The sequence below is a fragment of the Cicer arietinum genome, chromosome 7, assembly GCF_000331145.2.
Source record: "Cicer arietinum cultivar CDC Frontier isolate Library 1 chromosome 7, Cicar.CDCFrontier_v2.0, whole genome shotgun sequence".
Taxonomy (NCBI): domain Eukaryota; kingdom Viridiplantae; phylum Streptophyta; class Magnoliopsida; order Fabales; family Fabaceae; genus Cicer; species Cicer arietinum.
Genome location: NC_021166.2, coordinates 44,637,244 through 44,663,310, shown reverse-complemented (window position 1 = coordinate 44,663,310; position 26,067 = coordinate 44,637,244). Strand labels below are relative to the sequence as shown.

Here is a 26,067-nt window from a genome sequence, read left to right as displayed (position 1 = left end):
CTTCGGGCTGGGATAAGTCCTAGTGATGCTGCAATGACACTGGGAGTTGCGCCAGCAATGGCAAAGGAACATCTCTTGTCTGCTGAGAGCAAGGGTACACTGCTGTATTATTGTTTTCAATACTTTTAGTAGCACATCTTTATTCTCATTTTGTCCAATCTTTCCCAGGTATACTTTGCAGAGATGTAAGCCCTGATGGATTTCGCTTTTATATTAACTTGTTCTCGGAAATTGAACGAGATGATATGTATTTGTAAGTTAACTTTCTATACTTGATATGTAGTTTTGGTTTGGCTCTTTAATTTTTTCAAAAACTGTTTTTTTTGGCTTATTGATGTTCTGGTAAAATATGTTTCTTGCTGAGCTAAAATTAATACTGATAGAAACCAGAAATTTAAATGTAATGGAAGGAATTTTATCGATTGTAATTGATGAGCAAAGCTCTTACAATGGTGGTGTAAGCTGGAAAATGCAGTAAACCAGAGTTGTAACAACTCCTAAACCAGAACACTAGTGCTTCTAGCCTAAACCAGAGAATAATTCTCCTAACTAACTCAAGACATTTTTCTGAATGCCTTTCTCACTATCTTCCCCTCCCTCTTATAACAGAATTCTCCCTTGAAATAAGGAGAGATTCCAACTAACTATTTTATTCTCTTTGCTTCTAATTCCTCCTAGAAGGTGTGCGTGTGTGACTTGTGTGAATTGTGTGAGTTGGGCCCACTCTTTGGGCCTCATTCCTCATAATTTTCAGTGTTCTATCAAATACACACCAAGACTTCTTTTTTTGGCCGTTTAGTATTCCTTGTTTAGTTGACCTACTGTTCTGTTTATCTTTCCCATATTGTGTTTATTTTTTAAAATTATAAATGAGACGATCATCGAATTCCTCCACATAAAGAATTGTTTTTTACTTTCGTCCCATTCTCTTTGTATCTTCATGTTTCAAGATAAGAAAAAAGTACTTTGAGATTAAATGCTAAAGGCCTTTCTACTCAAAATAGACAGATAGAGTATGTTATTGGTTCTATTTGAAAATCGGCGCTTCACTTTTGAGATGTGTATCACTGACCTTGCAGTCGAGATTTCTGCTTCGTAGTTGTTCAAGAGTTATTGATTGCTATCCCTTTCCTTCATCTTATTTGTTTCTAGTTTGATATTATTCAGCGATAGAAGATGGTTTTGTTCATTGATTGATTTCATATGCATTAGTTGTATTGTGATGAAGTGTTGCATATGCCATTTTTGCAGAGTAAAAGATCAGGGGATTTATGCTTCATGGGTAAGAGCAATCCATGCTCATGGTTAGAGTGGCATGTTTGCTCTATTCAAGGTATGTTGGACAAATTTTGAGTGCCAAGAACTGGCCTGAGTTGACTAGTTTGTGTATATTTTGCTCCTTAATCATTATACATAAGGGCCATATTTAGTGAGTATGGTTGAAGGAAAAAAAAAGTACATACACATTGTAAAGAACATTTAACAAAAACACTATAAAGAAGGATTATAATGCCTGAAAGAAGGCACATCAAAAGAACTTTTTTATTCACACGAATTTGGCATAGCATTGTGAATTTGCCTCTTTGGCAAATGGAAGCAAGAACTAAGCTCAAAGTTACATTACCTTCAATCAGGTGGATAATTTCCCTTGTCGGAATTTGTTTTTGGCAATTTGAAGTTTAGGTGAGTTGAGTTTAAATTTACGCACATATGTATGATACAAGCCAATAAAAAGTCTGTATATAAAAAACAAATTAAAAAAGGTTGCAAGAGTCTGAGAAATTGAATGGAAGTGTTGCTAGAATTGGAACTGCATGTTTGATGTGTATCCAAGTGCTTCAAGGTGAATTGCCATGGCTTTATTCATGGGTGGTGGACCGCACCTAAGTATCTGCAAAATGAAACCAGTTTTTAAATTAGGTGTGTTTACCAAGTAATAATTAGTGCCAGCTTCTTTTTTCACCCTTGAGTCTTCTCAAAGCCTTCAAAAAATTTCCAGATTGGTTTATTTAGAAGTGAATTTTACACTTCTTAATTGGTCAATTCGAATGTCTATTTTTGTGTATTTGAGAACATTAGGAATTGGAAGAAGAAATACCCTAATTAATATATATTTTTTGTCAGTAGACAAAATAGTAAATAACACCAGAAATGACAGAGCTGTGAGGGTTAAGGACATAAACTTCAGCATTATTATAATAAAGAAAAATAATTTTCATTTGTAGTGGGAAATTAAACCTGGATATCAGTGGCTGGTGCTGGACAATGGGATTCGATAATCTCCTTCGAAATGAACCCAACTCCACCATTCCATTGATTAGGAGGCTGTCAAGTGTGTTAAAATCACATCAAACATGTATTCTACAAACAACTCAAACTTATTTCGTACTTGCCAGAAAGGGTTTGTCCAAAATAAAATGAGTTCTTTTTTCTTTTAACAAAATGATCTATCTTCACAAATTAACTGTAACTATGATTTATTATCTCTTAATTTGAAACACGTATTTAGAGTGAAATATTTAAATATAAGAGGTGTGTGTACTATAAAAGAATCGTATAAAATGGTTATGTTTTGGATTGGATGAAGCAACTAACCTTATTTAAAACATGATAGACTTGGAATCTATGAGGAAATGTGTCCGCAAAGCGATCTAATTCTTCCTGCATCGTCAAAATGTGTATTACTCACTATTCAAGCAAACCAAATAATTAACTTTGTACATTCAATTATGTCTTATTTAATCCTTTTATTATTTTATACTGTTTTTTTTTTTCTCTCTTTTGACTGGGACTTTCTACCCAGTTATAAAAGTGAAATTAATCTTCCACATGTAACAGTGATAAACTAATAATTAGTTATAGTTTTCTCAAGGAATTAGACTCTTTTAAAATGATTAACTTATTATAGGGTCTATTTGTGAGTTATATTTTGGGGAAAAGACTTTAGAGGGTTTAAGTCAATTGATATTTTTTATTTATTTAAAAAAGTGATAAATAAGTATATAATATCATGTTTCTTTTTTAATTTTAAAAAAATATTTGATATATATCAAAATATAGACTTAATTTTTTAAAATCTTCTACAAATCAACTCACAAACTCTAAACCCTAAATCTTCTACCATCAAAATATGACATTTGTTTTAAAAAAAATAAAATTGGAGAAGATTTTCAAAAGTAAAAGAAATTGAAGAAGAAAAGCCAATATTATCGAAAAATTATAGTATATCATATGTTGCAACTTACTGTGTCACTATTACTAAAGTAACACTATCATTATGATGTGACTATTATTCTCGTGAGTAAATGTAGAATTTAATTCTCTTATGCAAGTGACTAAAATAACTGCAATAGCTAATATTTGAACGTCAAATTTAATTCTCAACCACTATATTCCTATGCTAGTAGTAGTTATATATTCCTCACAACATTTACGAAAGAAACCACTACTCTAAGGACATGATTTCTTAATTAACTAGGTTACCTTTAGTAGGATGTCGTCCACAGTCACATTGGCATAAATGAGGTACACCTTTGTTTTGTCCTTTGGGTTTTCTAATATGGCTCTTATGAGCTGCAACAAAAAATGAAAATACAGAAGAACAATGTCATTTTCTATGTACTTTCAAACAATCATATAATGAGTTTAAATTATTGTACTACAGTGAATATTTATATTTATTTTTTTTTGACTAAAATGAAGTGAAGTATCAAGCTTTTATAATCATGTGAAATATCTTGGGTATGAATGAATTAATCTACTTAAAATACAAGTACAACTAAATGGCAAATTCATATGTACCTGAAACATTGGGGTAATTCCTGAACCACCAGCAATCATTCCAAATGCCCTAACTTGGCCAGGTTTGTAACTGAAACGTCCCTACAAGCTCCGTATATATATATCCACTATTACATTTACATGTTCAAATATATGAAAATGAAAACCATGCATTGTTTAGAGCTTCAAGCTGTCACCTTGGGGCCCTTCACGGCCAAGTTGTCACCTTCCTTCAATTGTCTAAAATGGTGGGACATCTTTCCATTTGGGTACATCTGCTTGCACATAGTTGATATACACGATTATTTTCACCAATAAAGTTTGATAATTAATAAGTATGGAAATGATTAATTCATTGAAATTAATTTTCATATACAGTCCGTGTATAATGTTTTACATGTTAGCAATTTACTTTAAAAATAATCCAAAAAAATGTACCTTCACAACTAATTCAAAATAGCCAATATCTGAATTCAATGTGATTGGAGTATATGATCTCATAACTACATCTCCTTGACTATCTCTTCCTCTGCTCAAAATTTATCAAAATATATATTAAATGTGATTGGATTACTTTAGCTTAAAAAAACCTTTATTATTAAGGAAAATAGGACCTACCCAAGGGAAAAGCTACTTAAGAAGAGATGATTACAAATTTTCCTTATTATTAACAAATTAATATTTTTTTTGTAGATTAAGTTGAATAATACTACTAGAGCAATATATGGGGAATCTTTTTCAAACCTTGCAAGTATGTTTTTACCAACAGGAAGGCCTAATATCGAATTAGGAGTAGGAAGGGCAAATCTGAATCTTGCAGCACTAGGGCTGATCTGGGTCTTCTTTACAAGTTTAAATTCTTTGAAATTTTTGGGGTCCAAGCAACCTGAAAATTTTGTGGTTCAAGATCAGTATATAATAGCAGTTTTTTTGTCCGAACCGAGTATTCTCACATTAAACTGTTTAGACTAATTCCTCAAACCGAATAGATTACATGAACGGCGAAGCTCTCTCTCTATAGGTTGAACGTCAAACTCAATACTATTAATTAAATTGAAAGATATTCTTATCATCTCATTCTACACGCTTTCGGGTTATACAACGACAATTTAAAATTATTGAAATGAAATATTGAAAATGATTACATAAGTTTAACAAAGTCTAGTAGTTAAGTAGATGTATTCACACACACCTTTGCGGTTCTTGTGATAGTAAATATAAGCAGCTGTAAGGCCAACAGCAACAAGAGCAATTGCTCCATTTAACAATTCAGGCTCCAAGTTTTGAGCAAAAGGTAATGACTTGAAAAACAATGTGGGGAAGTTAAGTGTCATATTGAATGGTAACTCCAACATTTTGTATGAAATTTGGCAAATCAACAACTTCTTATATATATTTGTACATGCACACTGAAATAACTATTGAAACATTACTTTAACTAATAACTTTTGATGTTGATTCTTTACTTGTAGCTACTAGGGAGTGAAGCAAAGAATAATCCCAAACGTCTCAATAAGGACACCATATAATTGTAATATACTTTCATAATATTTTAATCTCAATCATCATTTCTCGGATTAATTGTTGAGGTCATGTAAAACTGATCTTATTATTGTGTAATTTGTTTCATTTAATCTCAAATTAACGATTTATATCATTTACTGCACATAAATAGATTTTTCTCCGGTAGAAAATCTAAATCCATATGTAATTGGAAAATGCATCACTCAAACCTATTTAGTTGACATGTTTGGAAGATGAGTAAGCACTACACTAAATAGCTCTTAGATAAAAAAAGATTGTTCCTTACTCAAAATGGTGATATCTAAAATAGTATTATCACATTTCTAATGATAAATATAGGCTATAATTAACTGTTTTTATTTTTTTTGTTTTTTTTTTGTTTTTATTTATTTATTTTTAATATGAGTTAATATTATCATCCATTTGATGATGATTAAGTCTGTCAATATCTATGAAATCCAAATACTTTAAAGTTGTTGAAATATTTATATTGAATATAGATAATACGTAGATTTCTGTAGATATGTAAATTAGAAGAATCATAATTATCTTTTAACTTTTAAAAAAGTTTATTAGATACATATGTGGTATTTCACATATATACTTGATATGTATTCTAGAAAAGATGAAGACTATATTAAAGGAGAGACAAGATTGTGGGACATCACTAAAGATGTATATGATCCATTTCAAGATGTTGATGAACATTTTGAATCAACAAAATTGTCTTTTGATAAATTAAACTTAAAAATCATGCAATTCCACGAAAACAACGACAATTTGCAGAAAATTAAATATCAGATAAACACGTTTTTTAACGTGAAAAATATATATTTTTTTAAATAAAAAACAGAGTTTAATTTTTTTATTTTAAAAAATTAAGAATTTTTAATTATTAATTTTAATATGGTGGTGGTTAATTTTTAATAATTAATAATTTATGATTTTATTTAAATAATGAAAAAAAATTAAGTTCTGTTTTTTATTTTAAAAAATATGTTTTTTTTTTCTTAAGAAAATATCTTATTTTTAGTAAAATTCTGTTTTATATAAAAAACAAATTTTTATTTACATTCTGTTTTCTTTTAAATATTATAAAAATATTAGTAGTAAAAATAATAATTAAAAGTTCTTCTAAAAACAGTTTTTAAAATAATAAATTTTGAAATCAGTTTTTTAAAAATAATAAATAAATCTAGTTTTAGAACTAATTAGTTTTAAAATAATTAAAAAATATTTTTTAAATAAATTTTTATAATAAAAATTATTTTTAAATAAATACCTAATATTATTATAAAATGATATATTTTTTTTAAATGTAATTCATTATATTTTATTAAATAAAATATGTGATCCATTAGATTTATAAAATATCTCAAATTTAAGAAATAGAGGGACCAAAATTATGAGTTAGTTAAAATAGGGGAATCAAAATTGTGAAATAAAAAATAGAGGGACCAAAATTGAGAATCATTTAAAATAGGGAGACCAAAATTGTGAAATTAAAAATAGAGGGACCAAAACTGCATTTAAGCATAATAATAATAATAATAATAATAATAATAATAATAATAATAATAATAATAATAATAATAATAATAATAATAATGATAATAATAATAATAATAATAATAATAATAATAATAATAATAATAATAATCTCAATCAGGAGAGAAAGACCCAAAATTAGAGAACTTGACCCAAAGCTGCAATTCAACAAAAAGGAAGCTCAAACACCAATTGAATCAGAACTTCATCTTCTCCCTTAACACAAACTGTGAGTTTTTTTTTATTAAAGTTTTTTTTTCATGTGAGATTGGGGATTTAATTTTACTACAAAATTCTGAAGTTATTTGAGAAAAAGGGGAATGAAAGAAAAGAACTAAAATAGCGAGGAAAAAGGAAATTTAGCCCATAGGAATTTCATTGAAAATTTTAGCTTATTTTTGTTAATTTAGAACGTGCATGTTGTTTATCTCTGGGTGTGATGTTTGTGAATGGATTATATGTTAGGAAAATTTAATTAGATGCGCATAACTAGATTTAAGGTCAATATGCTTGTCGGGCACCATTTCAGCTCGTTACAGAAGTTGCCTCTAATGTGTATGTGAAACTGTGAGTCATGTTACATTAACTTCTAATATGATGATTTTTGCCACTGAATTTTTTTAAATAAACTATTTTGTGGTTATTACGTATTAAGAGAATTAGAGTGGATGAATGATGCATTTCATATATGACATAATAAAGACATTTCATACAAAACATCTCAAGTTTAGTACAATATCATTAATCGGACCATGCATGGCCTTATTCATGATGGGACATTTAGGTTATTACAGGCATGACATAACAGTTAAATGAGAACAATCAACTGATTGAGGTTTATATTTTTATAAGTAAAACATTTTATAAAAATTAAAAGTGAAAGTTTTAACTTGAGACTAATTTCCCCTTTGTTTTTCAGAGCTCACTGAAATATTTTTATCTCATCCCATTTATTTTTTTATTTAGCAATTGGAGGAACACAATACATGAGTTTAGCATCAGAAGATCATTTTCAAACTTGTGGAATTAGAATTTGATGTTTTATTTTATGATATAATCAGACAATCGTAATTTATTTTCAGGATGTAATACTTTATGAATTTATTGAACAAGTTGTAAACTATATTTATGAATGTAGTTTTCAGTTATATTGATGATTCTAATTTATTATTTATTATTAGTTACGTCTGTTTTATTAAGGTGTGTGGATCCAATTGTCATATTCTAGACAACTAACAATGGGTCTTACACTAATCACCTCTATAACATAAACACACTTTTGAAGTACCTCTGGGATATCTAAGAATTAACTTCACTGCTTTCAATGATCTTTCCCAGGATTAGAGAAAAACCAACTGACTACTCCAATTGCATAAGCAATATCTGACCTTGTGCATACCGTAACATACATCAAATTACCAACTACCGATGCATGATGAATATTCTTCATCTCTTCTTTATCTTTCTCACTTGTAAGACATTGATCATAATTTAGTTTGAAATGAGTAGCAAGTGGAGTACTAACAGGTTTGTAATTGCTCATGTTAAACATCTATAACACATTCTCAATGTAATTGTGTTGAGACAACCACAATTTATCATTCTTCCTAACATGAGTAATTCTCATGCTCGAAATTTGCTTTGCAGGACTGAAGTTTTTCATTGTAAAAGACTTGTTCAAATTTTTTGTTTAGAGATTAAATCTTCTTAATGCCATGACCAATGATAAATTGTCATCAATATATAACAAGATAATAATATAATCGTCATGTTTCTTCATGTTTCATCAATATATAACAAAAGAGTTTCTTGACAAACACACAATGGTCAAAAATAGTTTTACTGTTCTCATTTTTCTCCATGAAAGAATCAAATATCTTGTACCATTGTCGAGGTCCTTGCTTGAACCCATACAAGCTTTTCTTCAATTTACAAATAAGTTGTTCTTTACCTTTGACTTCGAAATCCTCTATTTGCTCCATATAGTTCTCTTCCTCCAAATCGCCATGAAATAATGCAATTTTCACATAAGGTTGTTCAACTTCTAGGTTCAAACTACCTACTAACCCAAGCAAAACTCAAAAAGAGGACATCTTCACCTCAGGAAATTTTTTCTATTCAAAGTCAATAACCTTTGTCTGATTAAAATATTTCACAACCAATCTTGCTTTGTATCTCGATTGAGAACTATTCTCTTCTGCCTTTATCTTGTATACCCATTTGTTCTTGAGTGCTTTTTTGACTTTAAGCAACTTTACCAATTCAAATGTATGATTTTCATGCAAGAAAATCATCTCTTCTTGCATGGCCTTAAACCACTTTTCTTTATCAACATTTGTAATAGCCTCTTGGTAGTACTCTAGCTCTCCACTACCAGTGATAATCACATACTCATGTGGAAGATATCTCTGAGAAGGTTGATGTTCTCTAGTAGATCTTCGCAATTCAAACTCAACTGATGGCTCATCTAAAACATGCTCATCATAGTGATGTACATGATCATTAGTTACATTCTCATCATCTACCTGTATATATATCCCCCCCTCCCCATCAACAAAAGTTTCTATATGAGACTTATGCGCAGCATCAATGTAACTTAAGGAATTTGATTTATGTTTCTCAGCTTTATCAAAATGTTCAATAGTTTGGTCTTCAAGAAATATCACATTTTTACTTCTGATAATTTTCTTGTCAATCGGATCCAACAATCTATAACTAGATTATTCACCACCATAACCAACGAACACACACAGTTTGGATTTACTATCAAGTTTGGATCTCTCATATCTTGGAACGTGAACAAAACATCTGCAACCAAACACTCTCAAATGACAATAAGAGACATTGTTCCTTGTCCATACTCTATTTGGAACATCACCATCAAGTGGAATAAATGGAGAATGATTGATTAAATCCAGTGCAGTTTTCGTTGCTTCACCCCAAAAGGATTTCAATAATTTTGCATGAGAGAGCATACATCTGATTATATCATTAATCGTACAATTTATTCTTTCTACAACACCATTATGTTGAGGTGTCTTTGGAACTATTTTCTCAAGCTTGATTCCATTTTCTCTACAATAATTTTCAAACAGACCTCTTTATTCACCACCATTATCTGATCAAATAATTTTCAGTTTTCTTCCATTTTCTCTTTCAACACTTGCATGAAAATGCTTAAAGACTCCAAGTACCTGGTCTTTAGATTTCAAAGGAAAAATCCACAATTTTCTAGAGTGGTCGTCAATAAAAGTAACAACATATGATGCACCACCAAAAGATTTACTATCATCATGCAAACATGAGTATAAACTAAATCATTAATATTTTGCCTCATATGAGGACCAGTATTATGAAAAGAAACTATGTGTTGTTTTTCATCAAAACAATGAGTGAAAGCTTTTAGAGACGTATCTCTCACAGAAAAGAAACTTTTATTCGCAAGTATGTTGAGTCATTTCTCACTCAAGTGGCCAAGGCGCGTATATCATAAATCAGAAGATGCATCTTCAGTTGCATTCATTTCTTCAATGCATAACTTTGTAGGCATCTTATAGAGAGAATTAGAACTTTGTTCCTTTTGCAACCACTAGAAACCCTTTGGTGATTTTACATATACAACCACCGCCACCACCACTAAAGTAAGTGTGATAACCCTCATACCGATGATTGTACATAATTCTTCATCTATCATTTTTACCGTGTCAATATCACCAACACTATAAGATGAGAAGAAATCACGCCTATGAGTAACATGATGTGAGACACCGGAATCAATGATCCAAGTTTTTTCCTCACATGCAAGGTTTATGGAATTGTCATCACAAACAATGTAGACATCACTAACAGCTGCAACTACTGTTGTATCTTTGTCATATTTTCGTTGTCTTAATCTCTTTCGCTTGATTGATCTCTCTTAAGTAACCTGCAATTTCTTTTTATGTGACATGTTTTGCTACAATTATAACATATCTATTCTTTTCTAGTCATCATCTTGCTTCTTACGACTTTTAGAGTTGTTGCGTCTATGGAAGTGTTTAGATTGACTTCTCCCATGTGAATCGATAACTAGTGCTTCTGACTTTGAGGAAGAACCAAGTAAATCACATTTCTTTCTTCGAGCTTCTTCATTTAACATGTTCTCTTTAATGTTAACATTTTCAACTTTCTACTCAAAGCTGAATTGGTCAATGTCACCCCAAAGACTGCTGAATTATCAAAAAAAGAACTCAACAATAACAATTCTTACAACTCATCCGATCTACCATTGTTAAATGACTTCTTGTAAACTGATTCACTGAATCTTGAAAAATACCCATATGCTCTACCATTGAATCCCCATATTTGTATTTCATATTCACCAGCTTTTGAATCAAGAATGCTTTATTTTTCACATTCTTTCGTTCATACAACTCTTTTACCATCTATTTCAGTTTCAATATGTGGATATACACTCAGGTTCAACCACTGTCTGATCAAGGTCAATACCTTTATATTCATCTTCTTTCAGTCAACGTCTGGTTTATCTTTGGTTTTAGTAGTGTCACCCTCAATAGGATCATAAAGATATTTATTGTATAACATGTCTTCCATGGGAGTCTTCCAAAATGTGTAATTAGATGAGTTGAGCTTAATAATACTCGGACCTTTATTTTCCTTCTCCATTTAAATGCACAAACCAAGAGTTAATACCAATTTATTGGGAAAAACAGAGATAATTATCTCAGTAATGCAAAATACTTTCTTGCCAACTGTGTAGATAAATGACCAAACAAAAATATATCAACATAATTTTTAATGTGGAAAACTTCTTTCAAAATGATAGAATAAAAACCACAGGATCTAGTATAATAAAACCTTCTACTATAATAATTAATGGGTATATCAAAGTCTTCCTAGTAACGTTGGAAAATATCAATCAATAATAGCCATCACCAAATGGTGGAAATCAAACAAATAACAATAAACCTTTCACTAAAGTGGACATTCAAGAGTAACTCTCATAGAAGGTAAAATTGCTATCAATGTATATACAAAAAAGAAACTCAATGGTAGAAATAACATACTAAAGTTGTAGATCAAAAAGAGCAAGTTTTCTGCACATCTATTACCATCATAACCTAATTTGCTAGAAATTTCACCACTCTTACTTTAACTCCAACATCCATCAGTGTCACCACTATGAAACTACCACCCACACCCATGGCTAACCCGACACCCTTACCCTCACCATCAGAGTCACCACGTCCAACCGACTCGACCTTAGCTCGTCGTCCATCAAAGGCATCAAATCTTCAAAAGTGTTGGAATTTTGGAACACTTTTTTGTCTTCAAAGCCAAATGTGTTGGACATTATCATTAACATCGTCTTTACTCATCAAATGAATACCAAAATTTTGGTTAATTTGGCTAAATTTGAGGCAACGTTAGTCGATTTCATCTTGAAGAAGTTGAAGATATGATATGTAGTTGGATATAGATAAAGTCTATGAAGCTATTGGCTTGTTCTTTAACCATGTTTGAAAAACAAATTTTATGGTTGAACTATAGGATGTAGATCTTGACTAAGTTTTGTCTCTTTACTTTCTTATTTTTGTAATGATGTCTTATTTTATTATCAATGAAATATTGCTTTCAATCCAATAACAAAGAAGAATGGTCAATGCATATTTCTTTATAAATGTGATAGGTAACCTTTTAACTAATTGATAAGTGATAGATATTTGACTCGTGTATGATTGATACAATAAATGATAATTAGTGTATTATAATTTAATTCAAAAGTTCATCTTGAAGATACTCAATAGACATACTACTAATGAAATCTTTTAGCTAATTGTGAAATACTGTCTTTTAACTAATTAACCAATCACAAATATTTGTCAAGTGTATGATTTATACAACAAATTATAATTTGTGTATTAAGTTTCTAGAAGAAATTAAAAAGAGGCCCTACTAATGAAATTTATATTTCTCTTATAGCTAATTGATTAGTGAAAGATGATATTTTAACTAATTTTTGGATAACCTAGATTTACTTGGGAATAAAATAAATGAACTAGATAAAGGTGAAACAAGAGTGCACCAAAAGGATAAGACCTTTGTGTTATTTTTGAAGAGTATGTTGTTGAAAATGATACTCCTTTTGATAATGATTCATATATATGAGATGCAATTACACAGGAGGCACTAGTGAAAATTTACTCAAAATCTCATTAGACTTAAATATGTATTTGATGTAAAACACACGTTTTTGATGAAAACAAATACCAAGAATTGTGCTCAAAGCAACAAAGCTCAAAAAGAAGTTCAAATATCATATGTCAACTATAATCAAATATATTAAATGTTTAATAAATGTAAAGGTACATGATACAATCAATACTTCAAAAGTACATGAGAACCATTCATCTTTGCATATGCATAAAAAGGATTTTCATGTCAAAATTACATTAACAATGTTTAAAATTAAAGTTTTTGACAAAAAGCAATGTCGTATTCGAATACAACATATTGTATTCGAATACAAATGCTAAGTCATTAGTAAAAACTTGACATTTGTATTCGACTACGAGGTGCTGTATCGAATACAAGTGCTAAGTCAATAGCTCAGACTACACATCTGTATTCGACTACAACCTGATGTAGTCGAATACAAACAGCAAGTCAGTGGCAAAACACACGTATTTGTATTCGACTATATGACCCTTGTATTCGAATACAAGATGAAAATTTTGAATAAATATGAACGTTATAAGAGGTGTATTCAAATACATACACACTGTATTCGAATACAACTAGAAATAATGCAATTTTTTAGATCTGAAATGATTCTAGATCATTGCATTTGTTCATCAAAACTCTAGGAACAATGACCACTTATCTGAAGTGATGTCTATGGAGTATAAATACCTCATAGTTTCAGATTAATAAACACACAATCCTACTACCAAACCTTGAACAACTTTGAACCAATTTCTGATTTTTTCTCAAAGTTATTTTTCTTATTTCAAGTACTTGCATTACATTTTCATGTCATTGAGAAAGATTCTCAAAGTACACTTGAAATAATATCGGATTGATATCATTATAACATTCTTATCCTTATTCCAAATCAAATTACATTGTTTGAAAAAGAAAGTAGTACTTTCTTAAAGTAGTCTAATCTAAGATAATGGTGTGCTATTTTAGAAGTTTTTGTTATAAGTTTGTAGCAGAAATCCTAGGGCGGAATTTGTACATTTTCTGACAATAGTGGAAAATTTTCTTGGAGTGTGCAAGAGGACTGGATGGACCCTTGGTCATAAGGGGAACCGGGATAATATTACTGTGTTAATTAATTTACTGCCATTTACTCATTGCCCTACACTGTCCAAAGAAAAAAAAATCGATCACTAAACCTCTGAAAATAAGAAAATTTCCTAACACCTAATTCCCTCCCCCCCTAGGTGCACCTCTGTTCTTACATTTGATCCTTCCAGTTATACTTTTTATTTTTATTTTGTTTCTCGTAAGTTTTTTTATTAGGTTACATCCCTATAAATATAGTTTCATTTTAAAATAGTTCTTCCATCAAACTTCCGTTAAAAAAAAACTCTATCACCGTTAAACATAAATATAATTAAAACATTACTTTTTTTAGCCTAAAAATAAATTCCCAATATAATTAAATTATAATATTTTTAAACCTAAAATTAACAACTTCAAAATGGTTTCTTTTGAAATTGTTATTTCAAATTTAAAGCATCAGCATTGACAAGTTAAATGCAAGATATCAATTGTATTATATTATAAAAGATAGCGACGATATTAAGATAATATCGATGAGTTTTTTGAAATTATTGGTTCAATATTTTCAAAAGTTACCTTCTATAATAATCGTTCAAGGTGAAACCCGCTTTGGAGATTTCTTGGTTGACCAGAGTCTTGGTGAAATTGTAACTACTGGAAATCAAATTGGGAATGTTAATCGTAAATGAGAAATAATCGGATCTGATAATTGATGAATCATAATTCAATTTGTTGATAACAGAAACAATTGGTTATCATTTTGAACAAATTTCCATTTGTTAACTTTAATTTTACTTTTTCCATCCATCGACACAAAGAAAATTGAAGTGAATCACTCGAAAGAAGAAAAAAAACATTCGCAATTTTTCACTAATATTGTATTTGGAATCCTAACCCTAATTTACGTAATAGTGTAGCTTTTTAGGGAGAAAGAATGAAGCATTTGGGGTAGAAGAATGAAATATTTAAGGTTAATTTTAGGTTTTTTAGAGAAGGAGAATGAAACAGTTGAGGTTAATTTTAAGTTAAAAAAGATTATAATTTAATTATATTGAGATTTAAATTTAGGTTAAAAAAATTATGTTTTTACCTACATATGAATAATTATAAAGTGTATTTGAAGAATTTTGTGAGAAAGATAAAAAAATATGACAAATTAATGGTTAATCAAAAGATAATTATTTGTAATTTAGAAAATCAAATTTAAAACTAAAAAAACATTTATCCAAAACTTGGAAGCAATATCAGTAAACTACTCAAATTGTACAATGTTCACTCTATTTGTCTCATTGTGAAAATTGTGCTTGCTTAGAAAAGGAGAATATTGGTTTGAAAGACCAAATTCCTAAACATGAAATAGAAGTGAAAATTTCAAAAATTCTCAATCAAGAGAAACACTTTGGTAAAAAAAAAACTATTTCAAAAGATATTATCACAAGTCTAAGAAATAAAATTTATTTCATATTATTTATTTTTATTGTGGTAAAAAGGACACACATCCTCCAAATGTTTTATAAAAAAAGATGTTGAGCAAGTAGAAAAAATATTGTAGATACCCAAGAGACGAATTTCCATTACTAATCATCTATGACTCAACCAAAATTTAACGGTTATAACTGCTAAATACTTGTGTTGTAGGTGTGTTTGCAAACATCAAAGAAAAAGTAGATCGGTGCTTCAAGCATTTGAAAGTGACTTATCAAATTTAAATTTATGTTTCTAAAAGGTATAATCATCTGTATAAAATAATTTATAGAAATTTTTTTAAATTGCATAGATTTAATTCTCCGAAAGTTACATAATTCTTCAAAGGTATATCTTTAATTTTTTATTTATTTAAATTATTGAAGTATGCACACTCAACTAGTTCCTTAATTTTTCTTAAAATGGGTCATACATGAAATGAGTTTATTTAATGTTTTTAAGCCTTGTTTGTTATAAAAATGTGTTTAAATTGTTAACTATAACATTTGTTGTTTAGGTTATGTAAATATGTTGATAAATTTGTATTTTTCTATTTACTATATCTATAAGTCAATTTACGTATACTATGAATAGGTATTGATTCGTATTGGACTGAGAAGGAAAGTCGAGCTTTGAATGATGATAAGCTCCTCATTTTCTGAATGGAGTAGTACCTACAAACATTCTAACTCTCAAACAAGTGACTATTTGAGAAAAGTGAAAGATATATTGAAATAGGTAGTGTGTACATATAACTATGTCAAAACAACTATATCTATAGGGTGTTGGATGAGTTCGTTGAGGATAAGAATCATTATTGTTCAACGAGATATTTATCATGATCCATGACTTTGTCTGCTCCAAATTGTTATGATTAGGTTTGGTTGTTTTCTTAGGGTTATTTTTTAGTACAATCGTAGAATATGTTACATTCGACGACGATCACCACAAAAAATACAAGACTCCCTCAATACAACATCCCAACCAGAACTAACATTTGTAACAACAAAGTACGTTATAATTCATTTCCCTCTTTATCCAAACAAACCAAGTCCACCACAAAAATAAAATAGCTTGGAATCTCCTGAAAGTCATTGTCATATCCCTCTGACACCACCCTCAGACATGTGTGGTCCTCTTCCTTCCCAACCAATCTTGTCCGAAGAACGGTGTACACATGGGACAAATAATCACTAACCTCCCTCTATCGTCTATCATAATGACTCTCCTACTCTCTAAAATGAGGTCATCTGAAACTGGGAACTTCATCACTCTATTTGTCACATTCACATGAAAGGTCACCGTCTCCACTACCACCATTGTTTGGTCGCTCTTCTTGAAGTTAGGTCAAAACTCCAAGACGACAGATTATTGCGGTCAAGGAAGGCTAGCGACGTCTCTGTCTCCGTCGCCAAGTTTGGAAGAGTGTAATCTTTCATCGCCTAAGGGGGTTGGCGTATAGCCTAAAAAAATATATATAAACAAGCACATGCCTTTATCTCATTAACAATTTCAAGTTCTAATGCAACTCTTACATGTCAATGCACATGAATCAGTAATATATAACCCTTTACAAATGTCATGACTCTTAAATGTGCAGTGTCTCATATACCATTACAATTCACTAAAATGCAATCTCTCATAAACTAGCACAGTGATGTCTATCATAGACCATCACAACTCAATAATCCTCACAAGGATAAGGAGGACCCATTCCCAGTGACCAACCCCAACAGCTCACCACAATCACCATATAACCATGATACACATTTACATATAATTATCTATATAAACAATGCAACATTAAGTTATTTACTACTTAAGATATGCATTTACTTCATGACATATTGAAATATTAGCACATATTCATATATATCATATAGAACAAACATCATCATTTCACACAAATATGTTAAGTACTTAATCTTGAAAGTTGGAAGGTGCCCTACCACAACAAGAATACATTGAATTTGTGAGGGCCAAAAGCCCTCACAAAGGGGGGAAGCAGCCACAGAGGAGACATTTGTGGTGGCCTTAGGTAGCCACAAATAAGGTGGTCACAAACCTTTGTGGTGGCCAAAATGGCCACACAATTTGAAATTTTCGTTGCCATTTGTGAGGGTAAAGGCCGCCACAAGTCCTTCTTTTGTGAGGGCTTATGCCGCCACAAATGCCTCCTTTTGTGAGGACTTAGGCCGCAACAAAGGTTAAAGCAGAATTTTAAAATTAAGCTTTTGTGGGGGTCTAGGCCGCCACAAATGTCCCCATTCGTTAGGGCTTAGGCCGCCACAAAGGATGAAATAGATTAAAATTTAAATCTTTTGTGAGGGCTTAGGCCACCACAAAAGTTTCACTTTATTAAAAAAATTAATTTTATTAAATTCAAAATTAATATTAAAAATTGATATTATATATAATAAATTAATATCAATATAAATTTAAAATATAATATTACAATTTAATTAAAATTTAAATTAAATTTAAAATATAATATTTAAATTTAAATTAAATTTAAATTTAAATTTAAATTAAATATATTAGATATAATAAACTAATATCAATATAAATTTAAAATATAACATTTAAATTAAAATTAAATTAAAATTAAATTAAAATTAAAATTTAATAATTAAAATAACTATTATATATAAAAATATAATATTAATATTAATTAAAATATATAAATTTTTTGTACGAACTTAACTACAACTCTTTTTAATAACTAACAAAAAATATTAATATCATCAATTTTAATAATATTTTTTTAAAAAATAGTTATATTAAAATCAATAAGTTTTACATGTGTTTCAAATTTTTATTTACCACATATTATGTAAACAACATAATTTTTATTTATTTTTAAATAATTCTATAAAACACATATTTTACTAATCTATATTTTAAAAATAATATAAATATATTCATAATATCACATATTTTACTAATCTATATTTAAAATGTATAAAATACTAATTTGATGTCGGGTAGTGTCTGAAATGAAACTTTCACAGAGCGCTGAGAACTCTTCGAAGTAAACACAATATCACTACTGTCAAAATAAAAATTCAATAATATTAATAAAATAAGTAACTTCAAATCAAAAATAAAATTAAAAAACAAAATATATAATATAAACTTACCAAAATTCAAGATAGCAAAGAAAAAGCTTGGAGAAATAATTTTTGTAGAGAGAAGGTGGAGAGAAAATTTAGAAAGAAGGTTTAGAGAGAAGGTAGAAGTGAAAAATAATAAGAGGAGTGGAGTGGTATTTATAGAAAATGATTGATCCTTTGTGGCGGCCAAAGCAGCCACAAATTCCAATGGTACAATGAGAATTTGTGGCGGCTTTAACAGTCAGAAATTAAGCCTTTTGTGGCGGCTTGGGCGGCCACAAAGTACAACGGAAATATGGGAATTTGTGGCGGTCTTTGCAGCCACAAAGTGCAACGGATCAATGCTTTTGTGGCGACTTGGGCGGCCACAAATGACTTGTCTTTGTGGCGGCTTTTACCCTCACAAAGGGTTGAATTTGTGGCTGAAAAAACCTTCACAAAACACTAAAATTTTCTACCGCTGTAATTTTATGAGGGCTTAGGCACCCACAAAATCCAGCTAAAATTTTAGTCTTTTATGAGAGCTTTTTCAACCACAATAAAGACTAATTTGAATTTTTGTATATGTGAGGACTTTTTCGATCACTAATTTGTGAAGGTTTTTTTCGACCACAAAATATTTGTAAAGTTGGCCACAAATAAGGGAATTTCTTGTAGTGTACCTTCTTAAGATTTCGTAAACATCGTAACGTATATTAGTACTAACCCAACTCAAGGTATTAATCCAAATTGACTTAATGATCAACTAGCATTTACTTCCTTAGTTAAAACTCAAAGATGCATTGTTTTGTGATGCATGAATACCTTTTAAGAAAACCTTTCTTAAATATATGGCTATTATTTGAGTTCTCAAAATGTACACATACCAAACTAATCCTTAAACTATTATTAGTATAAAATATTTTTATTTCAAAGATTGAATATTTTTTTGAAAGGTAGAAAATTTTGTAAGTACACTTCAAAAGTTTATAAGTTCAAGAATTTTTAGCATATAAATCATATAACTTTGCGATTTTTATTAAAATATTTTTTATTTGTGTTCCGTTAGCCATAAAAAGCAGATTTCGTATTAAAGACCCAGGTGAAAGAATCACTTAATGACATCATCATCATTTTCACTATACATCCTTTTGAAAATCATTATGAAAGAATAGGTTTTATTGTTTAAAAAAATTATGAAACTTTTTGTGAAATTCCATAACTTAAGTGAAAACATTTTTCAAGAAACCAAATTTGAGGTCATTAATTTTATAAAATTCCATCACTAAAATTGTTTTAGCCTAACTTAATTAAAACAAAATATTTACTATGATTGAATTGAAAAATTATTTTAGACATGTTCCCAGAGACATTTCTAAAACACCTATTTTTGTTTACAAACCCTAACATACTAAATGGAATTATAAAATTAATTTTCTTCAAAAACTCAAACTTATCAAGCTGTAAGAAATTATACACCCAAATTTAAAAAAAAAAAAGTTTTTCTCCAGAATCAACAATTTTACAGGTCTGAAGTTTAATAAATTTTAGAGCACAAATGAAGTAGAAAATTACAATAATTTTTGCGGTGGTAAATAACTTGTCTAGAAACACTATAAAATTTATTTTGCTAAAAAATTCTTAATCAATAATATTTAAAAATTCGTACACTTAAGTTGTTTTACCTAGAAAATTTCCTGAATCACTTTCACACACTCACACCTTCATGCATGAAAAATTTAAGACTCGATCATGAAGTTTTCTCAAGAAAAATGGACATACATATCATGATCAACCCATTTTTAGGCCTATTGAACAAAAATCGAGGTTTCCCCTTTATTTTATTCTTCAACATTTAATTGAAATGATTCAATTTTACTAACAACAACAATTTTATTTTCTCATCGATCAAATTGAAAACTTCTATGCAAACTCAAAATCACATTTTTATCACGATCAAGTGTTGAGTTATTGAAATTACACTTACAATGATCAAGCTTGAAAAATCAACATGCAAACTAAATCAAATATGCAAAGCTTGAAAAAGGTTTTAAATGAAACCCTAATGCATAAAACCATCTTTGATCATTAAAATGAGAAGAAAAAGTTAAAACTTTCCTTACTCTATGAAGGAGTGTGGTTCGGCCTTCAACCACAAAGGGGATACGAATTATTATTTTTTGTTAAACTTTCTAGCTAGTTCACTAGATAGAGGAGATCAAGATGATGATTTTTGGTGTTGAGAGTTGTGCTTTGAAGCTTCGATCTAAGACATATATGCAAGAGTTTGAAGATGGAAGAGTTTTAGGTTTGGGGTAATGATGATTTTTTTGAATATTAGGTGATGATAATCATTTTCACTTTTATAGAGAGAAATTTGTTTTTCTTCATTTCTTAATTTGGTTAATTAATATTCTCTTTGGCTTGTAATAGACTCAATTGTGAAATAAATTTGTGTCACGAAAAATGACTATCAATTTCTAATGCATTTTTTTTATAAATTATATTATTTAATTAATATTATTTATATTATTTTTAATATAATATCTTTTTATTAATATTTATGATAATGATAATGAATTAATTATAACTAACAACGATACTTTAATAAAAATAATATTATCTCGTTTGTTTATACACTTTTTCTAATTTCTAATACGCGTAAAATAATAATCACATGATTCAATTATTATATAACTCAATTATTATGAAATTATTATAGAAGGAATGAAATACTATTTTCAAACCTACCCCCATTCTACTTACTATTGATTTTAGTTTATTGTGATTACTATGTCAAATCTTAATTTATGTTTAGTCTGATCTCTTTACATCTGTCATTTCATATTTCTCACTAAGTTAACTACATAATATTAGTGTAAAGTTTGTTTGTTAGCGATTTTACTCGTATCAAAAAGTTTCTCGTTAAATAGTATTAATGATAATTCTTAATAATTAAATTATTAAACTTGTTGAATAATTGTTCTCCCAATTATAAAAATTATTTAACCTTTTCAAAACATCTAAACAGATTTTAGGTGTTGGGAAAAATAGCATAAGTTAAAAGAATTAAAACACAATCACAACACAAGAATATAACGTGGAAACTCCAAAACCGGAGAAAAAACCACGGCCGCTGCCTAAACCGGCAACCAGAGAATTAATATTATGTGAAAATTGTTACAACACATAGACTTCTCTCACTCACACCCCAGACACCCCAGCACAACCACACTCTTACAAAGCAAATATATAAACTAAGTCAGATACAAGCTTAAAGTGCTATTGCTGACCGGTGCATTTGAAAACAAATGACTAAAACCCAATATATAGCATTGGCCTTCTCCTTATTCTCCCACACTAAAGGATGTGGGACTTGCAATCAACCCCAACAATCTCCACCTTGATTGTAAGAGTTACAACTTCCGCTTCCATTGTCTTACCGACAATCATACTCCATCATCAAAAGTACACTTCACTTGGAACTAAACCATCCCAAGAATTTTCTCCACTTGGAACTAAACCATTCCAAGAATTTTCTCATGTCGAAACCTTGCTGAAATTTATGGTGCAACTCCCATGTTGGCTTCCAGGAAGTTCTTCAGCCATCGACAAATCACCACACACCTTGCATCAATGCCAACCAATGCCCGTGTGTTGTTCTGAATCCGCTAGCAATAACTTGTCCTTTTTCATGGTATAGCGGAAATACCATAAGGACAAACTTTATCTTCTAGATGAGATCACCATCATCTCCCAAAACAAGGGAGACCTTGTCAGCACTTGTCTCAGAGTCTTTTTCAGATACTGCTCCACCTGGACAATTTCTCTTCACATGCCCAGACTTTCCACACTCCCAGCACACCAAATTCTTTGCATGTATCTTCTTCCCATTAGCCCCACTTCTAGTCAGCAACATTGAGCTTGATGAAGTGCTTTCATCATTTTTCATTCTCCTTTCTTCAGAAATAATTTTAGTTGCAACTTCTTCAAAACTCAAACTTTCCTTCCCATACATCAGAACAGGTTTAAGATGAACATAGGAAGGTGGAAGGGACAAAATGAGCCTTAACGCTTTATCTTCATCATCAATCTCAACTTTGATAGATTCCAACTCAGAGACAATATTATTCAAAGTACTAAGATGATCAGAGATTTTCGTACCTTCATCCATGCGCAGATTGTGGAATTGCTCTTTCAACAACAACCGATTTGAGATGCCCTTAGCCTGATATAACCCTTCAAGCTTCTCCCAGAGTTGCTTGGCTGATGACAGATTCTGCACATTCGCAAGAACATTCTTTGCCAAACACAGACGAATTGCACTTGCAGCTCTCAAATCTAGTTCCTCCCACTTGTCGTCCTCCATGTTGGAAGTGTTTCCTTTCAACGCCTTGTGTAATCCTGATTGTATAAGCACATCCTTGACTTGTACTTTCCACAAGCCAAAGTTGATTCTTCCATCAAACTTCTCTATGTCAAACTTCATAACGCTTGAATAAGACATAGCAGCTGCACGCAAACTGTAAACTGTGCACCAGGTAAGTTCCCAGGAAAGAGAGGTGGGTCACAACAGACACGCTTAAATACCAAGTCTTTCCTTAGCCAGAACCTCCCTAAACAGCACTTTCACATAATCACCTTTCCCCTAACAATACCAAGGATAATTCTTTTCTGATGTGGAAGATCAGACAAAGCTGCAACCACAAAGCATACTAAGACAAATTATCCTACCGAACCTCCGAACCTGGCTCTTGATACCAGTTGTTGGGAAAAATAGCATAAGTTAAAAGAATTAAAACACAATCACAACACAAGAATATAACGTGGAAACTCCAAAACCGGAGAAAAAACCACGGCCGCTGCCTAAACCGGCAACCAGAGAATTAATACTATGTGAAAATTGTTACAACACATAGACTTCTCTCACTCACACCCCAGACACCCCAGCACAACCACACTCTTACAAAGCAAATATATAAACTAAGTCAGATACAAGCTTAAAGTGCTATTGCTGACCGGTGCATTTGAAAACAAATGACTAAAACCCAATATATAGCATTGGCCTTCTCCTTATTCTCCCACACTAAAGGATGTGGGACTTGCAATCAACCCCAACATTAGGAACTCTCAATATAATTCTAGTCAAATTTTGAATTCATTTGAAAATTAAACGAAGATATCGAATATTTTATTTTTTAAATAGAATTTATTTATGAGGATTTAGAAAATAATATCATTTTTTTTTATTTTTATGGTTAAATATATTTTTAGTTTAAATAAATTTTAATATTTCAATGTAAAATAAAAATATAATTTTAGTTCTTATAATAATTTAATAATTCATATTTGATGATTCATATTTAAATAATTTATATTTAAATAATTCATATTTAAATTTAATTCTAAATAAATTTATATTTAATTCACCTTAAGTTAAAAAAAAATAATTTTTGTGGAGGAATATTTTTTAATGTTTTAGACATTCTTGCAAAAGGTTATTCAAAAATTTTAAAGTTGAAGACAATTCAACGTGTTTCGGTTCAACATAGACTAAAATTATTTGTTGAATAATTTTATTTGGATTAAACAAATTATTTTTATTTTACAATTGTAGAACACAAACTACAAGAAAGAGGAGTATGAATTGTTTTTCTGATTAAAAATACTTTTTCGCGTGGTTATACTAAAGTAAAGAAAACAGTGCATGTGAAAGAAAACAGAGCAAAGAGACACAATGATTTATCATAGTTCGTCACCAACACAGTAGCTACATCCATACCCTTCAACTTGAAGGATTTAAATGCACTAGTTCACCACGAAATTAAACTTACACTTGAACAATTACTAGTCACACTGACTAAGTTCAATCTTCTCAACTTTCTAGCTTAGTACAGTCAAATTGTTGAGAAAGGCAGCCACTACTGGGCTAGATTACAAACAAAAGGGTTTTGGGCTTTTTCTGAGTTAGCTCTCGCAAAGAGTGTTTATGTAACACCCCAATTTTTAACAGTGCGAGTGCATTTTTTTTTTCAAAAACAAATTAATAACAACTTAATAAAATATCATGTCGTAACGCAAACGAAAAAAGTCTTGAATAATTACATCATATATACAAACAAACTAAAATAGTTTTTAGACGATAATCCAAAGTATATAAATATAAAAATACACTAGGACTGTGAGACCTATCAGACATCACTCATACCCCTGGGGTATTCTCGATAGACACCTGCACAAAAGTATTGCTTCAAGAATGTTATTCCCCCAAGGTCACATAAAAAAAAAATGGAACATGGACCCACTAAATAAAAGTCAACTGACAATATATGATATAGATACAGTCATCCCAAAATAAAATAGTACGACCACCAAAAGACACTAAGTCCATATACAACAAAACTAATCTAATCATCCACTAGCAACTACAATAACAAGGGTGACCTCCACACACTATACAAGTCCCGTTTGACGCAGTATCTCTCTTCGAAGTAACCTCATCCTCATCAACATCCATAAAAGGATCGGTCTCCTCAGAAGTCAGATCCACCCACGAGATAAGTGGCTTCGGTGGCGCTGGGATCTCAAAACAGTATGGTATTTCAGCGAAAGTCAGTAAGGAATCATTCATCGGAAATGGAAGCTCTGACTCGACCTGCCTAGACGGTCCTGCAATATCGCTTCCTACTGGCAGCAACCCCTTATCTTTCCCGCCAATCCCCGACCCAACCACTGTATCTCCAGCTCCTACGGTGGTCTTCGCCTCCACTCTAACTCATCTCGAGCACCAATTCTGAAGGAATCGGATAGTCGATTATCTCACGTGTGAGCTCCACAAGGTATACTGCTCCAACTTTCCTACTTGTCCTCACTACCCTCCCGTATAAGTAGCCCTGCTTGAGATGAGGTTGTATACCCAAGCAGTCAACAAGTATCAGTTAGGGAAGTCTAACGACGTTTCTGTCGTCAAGGTAATAGTCGGTGGAACGAACTCAGGTATCATATGAGGACAAAGCCCATTTTCCACAATAATGTAAAGGGTTACAAATCGAAATTAACAAATGACATTTAACACTTACGTCATAAAGTCAAGCAATAACACTTAGCAATTACGGCATGATAATAAACAATAACAGAGTCTGTATATACAATTATCATATTATAACAAACATGACTCACGTGCCAAACACCCTAATGCAATGTTTATATGCCAATGCACATGATTCCGGAATTTCTAAAACAAAACCCTCTTCGAGGGGTGTAAATCATAAATGTACCGTCTATCACATGTCAATACTAATTACCGAGGTGCCACCCATCACAGATCAACACGATTTACTAGAGTGTAGTCTATCACAGACCTACACGA

The 26,067-nt window shown here is 30.6% G+C and overlaps 2 protein-coding genes across 2 annotated transcripts in view; one reads left to right on the top strand and one right to left on the bottom strand.

Annotated features, from left to right (window-relative positions):
• The window catches only part of LOC101489038 (vacuolar protein sorting-associated protein 36), a 6,807-nt gene extending 5,258 nt beyond the window's left edge, over nucleotides 1–1,549 (top strand). Inside the window, exons 7-9 of the mRNA XM_012718851.3 lie at nucleotides 1–94; nucleotides 169–253; nucleotides 1,252–1,549. Of these exons, the coding sequence (XP_012574305.1) occupies nucleotides 1–94; nucleotides 169–253; nucleotides 1,252–1,309 (237 nt within the window). The 3' untranslated portion in view covers nucleotides 1,310–1,549. The remainder of the gene's footprint in view (nucleotides 95–168; nucleotides 254–1,251) is intronic.
• Nucleotides 1,505–5,156, bottom strand: LOC101488701 (NADH--cytochrome b5 reductase 1-like). The gene is made up of 9 exons (XM_004511106.4): nucleotides 4,973–5,156; nucleotides 4,525–4,666; nucleotides 4,219–4,309; nucleotides 3,978–4,055; nucleotides 3,802–3,882; nucleotides 3,484–3,573; nucleotides 2,596–2,661; nucleotides 2,239–2,325; nucleotides 1,505–1,891 (listed from the first exon to the last, which is right to left on the bottom strand). The coding sequence occupies exons 1-9, from the start codon at nucleotides 5,133–5,135 to the stop codon at nucleotides 1,799–1,801; spliced, it is 891 nt and encodes a 296-aa protein (XP_004511163.1). The 5' UTR covers nucleotides 5,136–5,156; the 3' UTR covers nucleotides 1,505–1,798.
• Nucleotides 5,157–26,067: the final 20,911 nt, after the last annotated feature.

Coding starts and splice junctions, on each gene's coding strand:
- LOC101488701 (XM_004511106.4), bottom strand. CDS start 5,135: ATGTTGGAGTTACCATTCAATATGACACTTAACTTCCCCACATTGTTT. Junction 4,310..4,524: donor GGTAAAAACATACTTGCAAG/GTTTGAAAAAGA, acceptor AATTTTGAGCAG/AGGAAGAGATAGTCAAGGAG. Junction 3,574..3,801: donor GAATTACCCCAATGTTTCAG/GTACATATGAAT, acceptor TTTTTGTTGCAG/CTCATAAGAGCCATATTAGA.